The sequence below is a fragment of the Lithobates pipiens genome, unplaced genomic scaffold (assembly GCF_037356315.1).
Source record: "Lithobates pipiens isolate NorthernLeopardFrog02 unplaced genomic scaffold, aLitPip1_a1.2 Scaffold_22, whole genome shotgun sequence".
In the NCBI taxonomy this organism is placed as follows: Eukaryota; Metazoa; Chordata; class Amphibia; order Anura; family Ranidae; genus Lithobates; species Lithobates pipiens.
In genome coordinates this window covers 22,831,591-22,843,895 of record NW_027507784.1, presented here as the reverse complement: position 1 = coordinate 22,843,895, position 12,305 = coordinate 22,831,591, and the positions used below count along the sequence as shown (strand labels likewise).

Sequence of the window (12,305 nt, the reverse complement as noted above, 5' to 3'; positions counted from 1 at the left end):
AAATGAGGGGAAGCTCTGCTGATTTTATCATCCAATCATGTGCAAGCTAAAATGCTGTTTTTTATTTTCCTTGCATGTCCCCCTCGGATCTACAGCGACTTTACTTCCAAGGGCACTTGCTGTGCAAAGTGAATTTTCCTTTAGTAAATAACCCCCCAATGTGACAGCACTGAAAGCTGAAAATTGGCCTGGGCAGGGAGGGTATCAAAGTGCCCGGTATATGTAGTGGTTAAGGTGAAAGATAAAAAAAAATTAAAAATTAATTATTTTTCTTTGCTTATGTCAGCCCAAAAGGCTTTTGGTGCTGCAGATTTTGCAGTGTGCGGTTCCCCCATGGTGTCGAGTCGGATAGTTGGCGGTACGGATGCGTTGGTCGGGGCGTGGCCCTGGCAGGTCAGTCTGCACTATTCAGGATCACATAGATGTGGAGGCTCCCTGATCTCACCAGAGTGGGTTCTGACCGCAGCACATTGCATTATAAAGTAAGTATGACATATTACCTTTAAAAATGAATTATTCCAGCTCCAATAATTTGGTTTTTGGGTAAACATTTTCTAAAAAATAAAAAAATAATCATGGGTATGTTCTCTGATACCTATAAAGTGTTTAAATCTAAAACTATCAGTTATGTATCGTTGATCATCACTGATTGGTCGGGCAAAGAGCCAGGTGTATTTCCAAAAATAAAATACATAAATATAGGACAACAACATCAATATCTGTTATACATATATCAAATAATCACTATATTTATGTATTTCATTTTTGTGAAAAAACGAATAAAGACCATTATAAAGATAGTGTATTCCCTACCTTGGTAGCAGGTGTTAGTTATCTCCTGCTGCAACCTTCTCTCCTGTAGAGGTCGGCGCGGCTGCTAGTCCCTACCGATGCTTGAGAAACACATTCCTCTGATACAAGTGTGTTACGGCCCTAGATCCTCCTGAAGAAGCAGGCCCTCCTGTGAAATGCGTTGAAGGGGGTATTGCCTTCACTCCTGGATATGAATATCATCCTATGGGATTTTATCTAACTCTGGATTTACAATGGCTCTGTTTGTATTCCTGGGGTGTGTCTATGGGCAACAATGATAGCTATGATATGTGGGTTCATCTTGTACAATATTTTGAGAGTATCGTCTAGCTTGCTTTGTTTCCTAAAAAATTTGATCTCAATGAGAATTTTTCATTTTTATTTTTTATTATTTTTTGGGTTTAATATACAAAACAACAATACCAAAGAAAAAGAAAGAAAAGAAAAGCAGGGAAAAAAATAAAACAGCATGTTCGATATATATATATATATATATGTGTGTGTGTGTGTATATATATATATATATATATATATATATATTAGATATAGATAGATAGATAGATTGATAGTATTTTATTTTTTCTTTTTCTTTTTTATTAATAAAAGAAAAAGAAAGAAAAGAAAAGCAGGGAAAAAATAAAACACAGCATGTTCGATATATATATATATATGTGTGTGTGTGTGTGTGTATATATATATATATATATATATATATATATATATATATATATATATATTAGATATAGATAGATAGATAGATTGATAGTATTTTATTTTTTATTTTTATTTTTTATTAATAAAAGAAAAAGAAAGAAAAGAAAAGCAGGGAAAAAATAAAACACAGCATGTTCTATATATATATATATATATATATTAGTGATATATATCTCACTAATACATGTAATTTTAAAATTGTTGTCGTGGGCATAATAACATTTTTTTTAAGCACAATTTTTGTTTCTTCTTTGATTGTTGTGCTAAGAATTTACTATTTGGAGCACCTGAAAAGTTACTGTTGTTTGCTCCTTTATTGTTCCTTTATTACTAGATGTACTCCGTCTTCTAGGTTAAATGACAACCGGCATCATTCAACCTAGCTCCTCTGAGCCTGGGTTGTCATGGACCTGCCTCCAGCCTGTGACTGAGCAGTGAAGGAGAATCAGCACAGTGATAGGCTTCTCTTTTTTGCCACTATGTGCTCTTCTCCTATCAGCATGCTCAATGACAGCACATTTGAAGTTGCACTTGTGTACATGCAATTGACACAAAGAGATGACTGTGAGTTAGCATTACAATGCACTCTAATGACCCTACATACATACATGTACACAGGCCCAGGGGCGTTGCTAGGTTGACAAAAGATCTGGGGCTAGAGCCATAGCAGCATAGTAAAGAAAGTCATGCAGCCCCCCCCTTATATTAGGGTCCCAAGAGAGCCTCCCCCTTAAAATCAGGGTCCCCAGAGAGCCTCCCCCTTGCATCAGGGTCCCCAGAGATCCCCTCAACTTACATCAGGGTCCTCAGAGAGCCTCCCCTCCCCTTGGGGACCCCTGCAGAGATTCAGGGCTATGGGCCCCAAAAGCCACCCCCTAGCGACGCCACTGCACTGGCCATTCATAAAAAAAATTAAAATAATTATGAATAGGTTGTTTCTCATTCATTAGAATGTGAAGTTCATTGGAAGTTATGTTATACATTTTCTATATTGTTTTCTTTCTACAGTACTATCCAGAAATCAAATTATAAAGTGTATTTGGGCCTGTACAGGCTGGGTGTGATTGACTCTCAAACAGTTGTTGCCAATGTAAGGGATATCATCGTCAATTCTAATTATAAAGACACTGGAGACATCGGGGACATCGCCCTGCTACGGCTGGCCTCACCTGTCACCTATACTCAGTACATCATGCCGATCTGTCTGCCATCTTCCAACACCACCTTCCCCTGTGGCATGGAGTGCTGGGTAACTGGATGGGGTACAACATCTTTTGGAGGTGAGTTTATATAATTATATTTAAAAGTGGTTTCACTCATTTTTTCCCACTAATGTCCCCTGTACACACAGTCGGAAATTCAGACGGAAAAGGTCCAATTGGATTATATTGTCGGAAAATCCGATTGTGTGTGGGCTCTATCAGACTTTTTCCGTCGGAGATTCCAACGGAAAAAATTTGAGAGCAGGATCTCAAATTTTCCAACAAAAATTCCCATCTGACTTTTTCCGATCGTTTGTAGAGAATTCCGATCGGACAAAGTGCCACACATGCTCAGTTCAAATTACGAGACCAAAGCTATTGGCTACTAGCCTCAACGTAGGCCCGTCGTAACGAACGAAAGTCATCACGTTCCGAACGATCGGATTTTCCGAAACTTTGTCTGACCGTGTGTATACAACACTAGTTTAGGACAAAAACTGTCTGAAAAAATCAGACGGATTTTGTGGTCGGAATGTCCAGCCGTGTGTGCAAGGCATAGGGATCCAAACATGTCTCTTACAACCAATGCATTGTGCCCATTAGGGATTGGTGAATCTGCCCAGATTAAACACATTGGGGGTTCAACTAATTCTCTTTGAAATTCACAAACATGTAAGAAGGGGACCTCCAGATCCTGGGCCCTCCTCTACTCATTCACCAAATTCACCAAAAAAAGTGTCAATAAGAAAAAAACAAAACATTTTTTTTGACAATTCCTTTATTGAAAATAAATAAATAAAAAACAATGTCCCCCAATGTTGATCCACCCACAATCACCATGCCTACCGCACCACTGGACCCGAAAAAATGTAAAAAACCTCAGTCACAGGGAAGGGTAACTGCCAAATGCCTGCACCGCGGGATGACGGTTCCTAAATAGGTAAGGGGCAGGGCCACCAGGTGATGTCATTTAAGAACTGTCAGATGGAGGGAGAAGGCATTTGGCGGTCAGCCTTCCTCGTGGGCGGAGCTTTTTTTTTTTTTTCTGGTCTGGCAGGTGTTGGGATTGACAATGGATCTACATGGGGGGACATTGCTTTTTTTTATTCTTATTTTTTTTTTAATAAAGGAATTGTCAAAAACTGTGTTTTTTTTTTCTTATCGACACTTTTTTTGGGTGAATGAGTAGGCAAGGGGTTGTGATCTGGGGACCACCTTATTAAAGGGGGCTTACAGATAGTTCCTAAATAGGTAAGGGGCAGGGCCACCAGGTGATGTCACTTAAGACCTGTCAGATGGAGGAAGAAGGCATTTGGCAGTCAGCCTTCCTCGCTGGCGGAGATTTTTTTTCCTGGTCTGGCGGTGCGGCGGGCATTGTGATTGAAGATGGATCTACATCGGGGTACATTGCTTTTTTTTTTTTCTTTAATAAAGGAATTGTTATTTTTTTTTTTTTCTTATTGACACTTTTTTTTTGGTGAATGAGTAGGGAAGGGGATGTGATCTGGAGACCAGGGGGCTTCCAGATTACGACAAGTCCCCTACCCGGCCAGGGTTGTGGGGAAGATGCCCTTTTCCCCATCAGCATGGGGACAAGGTGCTTTGGGGTGGGAGCATGTTGAGCGCATGTGGCCTGGTATGGTTCAGGAGGGGTGGGGGTGCTCACTCGCCCCCCCCCCATTCCTGGCCTGCCAGGCTGCATGCTCAGATAAGGGTCTGGGCTGGGTCTGGGCTGGTACCCCCACACCATTTTTTCCTCTTTTTTTCTATTGCCAGCAATGTTTTTTTTTTTCATTCAGCTGTCAGGGGGGAAGCCTCTGACTGCTGATGACTCATCTGTTGTCAGGGATGCGGAAGCCGGCCTCTCTCCTTAAAAAAACAACTATTCACTGTGCCCTGATTGGTCAATGCATTGCTCAATCAGGGCTTAGAATGCACTGTACATCAGCAGTGCATTGTGGGGTGCTCAGCGGGTGAACATCCCATTGAGCGCCCTTCAAATTTGGGTGTTCCCCCGAATGGGCGAACAGACGATGTTCAAGCCAAACTTTTCCTTGGCCCGAACCATTTGCCAACACTATTCTGCACTGAAGAAGGATCTCCAGGAAGCCAAAGTGCTTCACCATGAACCATTGCACCACCAGGTTGAAGAAAAGTGCAAGGCAAGGTGTCTATCTGTTTTTGTTTTTTTGTTAGGAAAAGAGCAACCAGCAGGTTGGCGCCTTCGTCACACATGTCCTTGCCTGGCTGGAGATAGTGTGAGGTCCTCCACCTAAGGCTCTGGCCCAGTGTGGCTCTTGTCAATCACGAAAAATATTCTTAACCCCTTTAGAAACTGCTACAGTGCATTCTTCAAATGTCCTGGAGGACTTCAATAAAGACTCCAGGATGTCGATGAATAAATCCTACTACATAAGTCCCACCCACACAGCCTGACGGATAAAGTACGACTATTCAAGTGTGAAGCTATAAGATGGTTGCTTGATTGATTTTTGGGATTTGGTCTTGCATGACATTGGATTTTCTTTCACATGGAAGAAATGTAAACGTAGGAGTACATCTCTTGGAATGTGATCAGACAGGTGAGATGGTTTGGCCAGGCGATGGATCCTGTCAATCGTAACATCTAAGTCAGTGAGACTCGGTATGAGATTTTTAAACAAGGTCGCTGCATAGGGACCTAGGTCGGTTTGCTGCACCGATTCTCGTATCCCTCTTATTTTTAGGTTGTTTCTTCTCGACCTGTCTTCCATATCTGCTAATTTTGCCTTGATCCACTCATTCTCCCCTTTCTTTTCTTCATAGGCATCAGATCATTTATGGTGTCAGCGTGTTGTCCCATCTTAACCTCAGTGTGGTCCACTCTATCCCCCATTGCTTGGATATCTCTATTGAATCTATTCATACATGAGGCCACGTCTGCCTGGGTTTTTTGCGCTTTAAAGACATTAGCATGTCATTTCAATACTGTATCAAGTGCAAGTTGGTCCAAACACACCTCCAAGACCACCACTGCCTTGCTAAAAAAGCTGAGGGTAAAGGAGATGGACTGGCCAAGCATTTCTCCAGACCTAAACCCTATTGAGCATCTGTGGGGCATTCTCAAATGAAAGGTGGAGGAGCGCAAGGTCTCCAACATCCACCAGCTCTGTGATGCCATCATGGAGGAGTGGAAGAGGACTCTAGTGGTGACCTGTGAAGCTCTAGTGACCTCCATGCCCAAGAGGGTTAAGGCAGTGCTGGAAAATAATGGTGGCCACACAAAATATTGACACTTTGGGCCCAATTTGGATATTTTCACTTAGGGGTGTACTCACTTTTGTTGCCAGCGGTTTAGACATTATTGGCTGTGTGTTGAGTTATTTTGAGGGGACTGTTATACAAGCTGTACACTCACCACTTTACATTGTAGACAAGTGTCATTTCTTCAGTGTTGTCACATGAAAAGATAGAAGAAAAGATTTACAAAAAAAATGTGAGGGGGTGTACTTACTTTTGTGAGATACTGTACGTGATTCTGCGTTTCTGCCTGCGGGGGGCGCACACAGGGATTAGTCACAGCAGAAGCCGATCTGAGGGAATAAAATCCCTTACTTCCCCTTAGTAAAACCAGCACACACACATAGTACACAGAAAAACACTGGTCAATCACACGTTTAACCCTTTGATCGCCCTAGATGTTTCAACCCTTCCCAGCCAGTGTCATTAGTACAGTGACAGTAGCACTGGTCACTGTATTAGTGTCACCGGTTCCCACAAAGTATCAAAGTGTCAGTTAGTGTCCAATTGACCGCCTCAATATTGCAGTCCCACTATAAGTTGCAGATTGCCGCCATTAGTGGTAAAAATAAATAAATAAATAAAAATCCCATAGTTTGTGGACACTATAACTATGGCATGGTCAGGAAGTGGGGTAAATCTTCCAGAGGTTAAGTGGTTAAAGGCGATCTACCTATGTATAGTCTTGCAAAGAACGTCTCGGTAATTAACTTTTTTTTTTTATGTTTCACCACTAGGAAGTAAGCCTCTGGATGGGACCCTCCAGGAGGTTATGACTCCCCTGATAGATCACAGTACATGTCAAGAAATGTATTGCAATGGGGGAAGCAGTAAAAACATCCAGGATGAAAAGATTTGTGCCGGCTACATGGATGGGCAAAAGGATTCCTGCCAGGTGGGTGACACCATCTGCCAGGGGGCTGCATATATGTGTGCAGCTGGTGGGAAGTGGTTAAAAAAAAAAAATGGCCCACAATAAACATCCACCATCAATCACATTGTCCAGTGATGTATATCCATATCAGCACACGAAAAAATGCTCTAAGAGAGAGCTGGGATTTTTTTAGGTGCCAATAACATAAATGACAACATCTGATAAAAAAAAAAAAAAAAGTAGTTTATTTGTCTGAATTCCTCTTAAAAACCATTAGAAAAAGAAAAAGAAAATAGGATTTGTTGAAAACATTGTATTGTTTGCACGCTAAATATCTACAATGTGAATTGTTTACAGCTGCTTGTCATGCTGTAGCAATGCCGACATGTTTCGCCAATTTATAGGCTTCTTCGGGACAAATACATCAAATACATAAATCAATACATAGACAGTTGAAAAAATTCATAGATAAAAAAAATATATTTACAGAAGTTGCAACGTTATCGGATGTTGTAATTTATGTGTTTGGCGCCTAAAAAAAAAAAAAATCCCAGCTCTCTCTTGAAGCATGTTTTCGTGCAAATAAGGGGAGATCAATGCGCAAACCAATAGGAGAAAAAAAAATCAACAGGCAACTGCCAACATCAGGGTGTTCCCACACCAACAAGCTACTATTTATGGGTATGAATGTGGCGCTTATCAATCTCTAATCTAACATTACATATAAATATAACTATATAAATGGTCCTCTGAAGGTACTATGAGAAAAGTAGCTTCACAGAAATAAAAAAGCGTCTGGGGCTTCATATCTTATAGATAATGGAGACAGCAATCAAATAGTAACAGCCTCCACTAATCAATGAACAATACTCTTCTTCCCCTTCAATCACACAGTTGTGAGGAAGCAAGGAGAAAAACCGACAATACACACTCTAAGCCCCTGTACACACGGTCGGACATTCTGCCAACCAAATCTGTTGGATTTTGTCCGACGGATTGTGTCCGAAACTGTTGCATACACACGGTTGGACCAAGTTGTCGGAAAATCCGATCTTTCAGAACGTGATGACGTTATTTCATTACGACGGGACTACGTTCAGGCTAGTAGCCAATAGCTTTGATGTAGGAATTTGATCTGAGCATGCGTGGCACTTTCTTCGATCGGAATTCTCTACACATGATCGGACAAGGTCCGATCGGACCAGTTTGTCGGAAAATATTTCCAACAAGTTGGAAAATTGGGTCCGACGGATATTCCGACAGAAACAGTCCGATGGAGACCACACACAGTCGGATTATCCGACAAAACGGTCCGATAGGACATATTCCGTCGGAATCTCCGACCGTGTGTACAAGGGCTTACAGACCTCCAACTCACTGTCAATAGACGCTCTAACCACTTCGCGCCCAGGCCAATTCTGACATTTCTCTCCTACATGTAAAGTTCATCATTTTTTTGTTAGAAAATTACATAGAACCCCCAAACATTATTTCTGTTTTTTTTTTTTAGCAAAGACCCTGGAGAATACAATGGCGGTTGTTGCAACTTTTTATCTCGCATGGTATTTGCACAGCAATTTTTTGAACACTTTTTTTCAGAAAAAAATAAAAGTTTCATGCTTAAAAAACAAAAAAACAGTTGCATAATGTGAAAGATGAAGATACGCCGTGTAAATAGATACCCAACATGTCACGGGTTCAAAATTGCACGCGCTCGTGGAATGGCGGCGAACTTTGGTATTTAAAAATACCCGTAGGCGACGCTTTAAAAATGTTTACTGGTTACATGTTTTTGCGTTACAGAGGAGGTCTAGGATTAGAATTATTGCTCTCGCTCTAACGTTCGCGGCGATACCTCACATGTGTGGTTTGCACACCGTTTTCATATGTGGGCGGGACTTACGTATGCGTTCGCTTCTGTGTACAAGCTCACGGGGACAGGGTCACTTTAATTTTTATTTTATTTTTTATTGTTAATTTTACTTTTATTTTTTTTTAGTTTGACACTTTAAAAAATAAAATAAAAAATGTGATGACTTTTATTCCCATTACAAGGAATGTAAACATCCCTTGTAATAGGAATATAGCATGATCGGACCTATTTACAGTGAGATATGGGGGGTCAATAAGACCCCACATCTCACCTCTAGGCTGGGAAGCCTGAAATAAAAAAATAAATAACGATCATGGATTCCCAGCCGAGGCAGCGCCGTTATTTGAATGCAGAGGCCGGGCGTGACGTCATAACATCGCGCCCCGCCTCCGAACGATCATAGAGACTCTCTATGATCAATATCCGGGGGGGCGGCGGATCCTGTGTGCGACTCACCGATGGAAGCTGGATGAGTCGGTAGAAGCACCAGAGGGAGGTGGAGGGGAGGTTCCCCTCCCGAAGCCCGTAAGAACGATCAAGCGGCGAAACAGCCGCTATGACCATTCTTATGGTGCAGGGAATCACCGGCTGAAAATGCCGATATCTGTATGATGTCTGTAACCTCAGGCATCATTCAGATATAACCCCCGAAAAAGTCGAGGCCGTCCCTGGACGTCCACCCGGTGCGAAGTGGCTAAATTGACTCAATAATGCTCAATAAAAAAATAATAATAAAAATAATCAACTTCAATAATCAATAGAACCTCAGTGATCAGTACAAATAGACTCTCATAATAAAGGAAGTGTTCCCATAAAAATATATTAATCCTCAATAGTATTCATGCAACTAAAAATGAATAAACCATAAAAGATAAATAACAAATAAATGCGAAAACAAAACATCATTGATGAAAAAAAAAAAAAAATATATATATATATATATATATATATATATATATATATATATATATATATATATACCTAAAATTAATAGTCATGCAATATAAATGTGCAAAAAAATGCCCACATGTGCATAAAAAAGGCACAATCAGCAAATAGCTGACTCAATGATAACGTTCTTAGAAATGTAAACAAATATGAATTAGTGCAAATGATAATTAAATAACGTGCAAATCAGCAAAAATGTGCGAATAAGCAAAAAAGATGTGCACCATGCATTTTATTTTAGCTGTTTGCACGATGGAATGATTTATATTCATATTTATTGTTATTTTATTTTTTTTTTATTTTTTTTTGCATAATTGCACTTTATGTGCAATTATGCAAAAAACAAACAAAAAAAAAAACAATAAATATGAATATAAATCATTCCATCGTGCAAACAGCTAAAATAAATTGTTCCAATATTCCACAAATAGCAATAATGTTTTCGTGTGCTGTCCTAGATTATTGGGATGCGGTGCCATTGAGATTTCCTCTGATTAATTATCTCTTGTGTGATATATCCATGTCAATCACAATTTCCCACACCCTACGCGGGAAAGAGAGCCAGAACGGGGATCTCTCAATGTAAACAGAGTCCCGTTCTGACAGGGGAGTAGAGAGAGATCTGCTGTTGCTAGTGATCAGAGACAGCGATCTCTCTCCCCCTCCAGTCAGTCCCCTCCCCCCCCCCCCCACAGTTAGAAACACCTCTCAGGGAACACATTTAATCACTTGATATCCCCCTAGTTTTAACCCCGTCACTTCCAGTGACATTTACACAGTAATCAATGCATTTTTATAGCACTGATCGCTGTATTATTATTATTATTATTATTATTATTATTATTATTCAGGATTTGTATAGCGCCAGCATTTTACGCAGCACTTTACAATATAAAAAGGAGACAATACAGTTAAAATACAAGAGGATTAAGAAGGCCCTGCTCAGAAGAGCTTACAATCTAATATGTATAAATGTCAATGGTCCCAAAAAAGTGTCCGATCTGTACATCGCAATGTCGCAGTCCCGCTAAAAACCACAGATAGCCACCATTACTAGTAAAAAAAATAATAATAAAAATGGCATAAATCTATCCCCTATTTTGTAGACGCGATAACTTTTGCGCAAACCAATCAATATACACTTATTGAGATTTTTTTCAACCAAAAATAGGTAATAGAATACATATTGGCCTAAACTGATGAAGAAATGTATTTATTTATTTATTTTGGATAGTTATTATTGCAAAAAGTGAAAAATATTGTTTTTTTTTTTTTTTCTTTTAAATTGTCGCTCTTTTTTTTTTTTTGCTTATATATAAATAAAAAGCAGAGAGGTGCTCAAATACCACCAAAAGAAATCTCTAATGTCCCGTACACACGGTCGGAAATTCAGACGGAAAAAGTCCGATCAGATTATGTTGTCGGAAAATCCGATCGTGTGCAGGCTCTATCGGACTTTTTCCGTCGGAATTTCCGCCGGAAAAAGTTTGATAGCCTGATCTAAAATTTTCCGACAACAAAATCCGATCTGACTTTTTCCGATCGCGTGTAGAGAATTCCGACGCACAAAGTGCCACGCATGCTCAGATTAAATTTGGAGACGAAAGCTAATGGCTACTGGCCTCTACGTAGTCCCGTCGTACGATTTGTACGTCACCTCGTTCCGAACTATGGGATTTTTTCGACAGCTTTGTGTGACCGTGTGTATGCAAGACAAGTTTCGGCCAAAATCCATCAGAAAAAATCAGATGGATTTTGTGGTCGGAATGTCCGACCGCGTGTGTGGGAAAAAAAATTGTCAGTTGGCCTGGTCATTTAGGGGGAAAATCTTCCAGTCTGTAAGTGGTTAAGGTAAGGCTGGATTTCAGCTTTAGGCAAACTCACCAAATACAATTGGTATGGTTGCTAACTCTTGTTCCTGTGCCACTTCCATACCCGTTCAACTTGAAGACTGGGCCTTTTCTGGCACTTTTTGTTTACATGTAACAAACAGTATTTTGGGCTATAAAACGTTAAATTTCTAAATGTTTTATTTTTATTTATTTTTTATTTTTTATTTTTTTAAAGCAGAGGTCCTAAAGAATAAATTTTTTTAATTTTTTATTTTTTTTTGCAATTTTGTTATGTCACACAGTATTTGCACAGCAGTTTTTTGGGGAAAAATAGATTTTATATATATATATATATATATATATATATATATATATAGATTAATAATAAAATTTTAATGCAAAAAAAAAAAAACCCTGAATAGATAACCCAATTTCTTAGTAAAATATAAAAGATGATGTTACACTGAGTGAATAGATACCAAATATGTCAGGCTTTAACCTTGCCCAGGCCCATGCAACCGCAACAAACAACGTAAATTTTACTATCCATAGGTGATGCGTTAAGAACCTTTACAAGTTACCACTTTAGACTTTCACGGTAGGCCTGGTGCTAGAATTACTCTCAATGATTGGATGTTCACGGTGATTACGCACATGTGTGGGATGATTGTTGTTGACATGTGTGCGGGACCCACACGTGCGTCCGCCTTTGCACGTGAGCGCGGGGGAGGGACGGGGCACTTTCATATTTTTTTTTAGCACTTTTATTG

General features: G+C 39.8%; 1 protein-coding gene across 1 annotated transcript in view; it reads left to right on the top strand.

Annotated features, from left to right (window-relative positions):
- Positions 1-12,305, top strand: part of LOC143925627 (transmembrane protease serine 9-like) — a 65,247-nt gene that overhangs the window by 5,246 nt on the left and 47,696 nt on the right. The window contains exons 2-4 of the mRNA XM_077450094.1: positions 287-482; positions 2,536-2,807; positions 6,746-6,903. Of these exons, the coding sequence (XP_077306220.1) occupies positions 287-482; positions 2,536-2,807; positions 6,746-6,903 (626 nt within the window). The remainder of the gene's footprint in view (positions 1-286; positions 483-2,535; positions 2,808-6,745; positions 6,904-12,305) is intronic.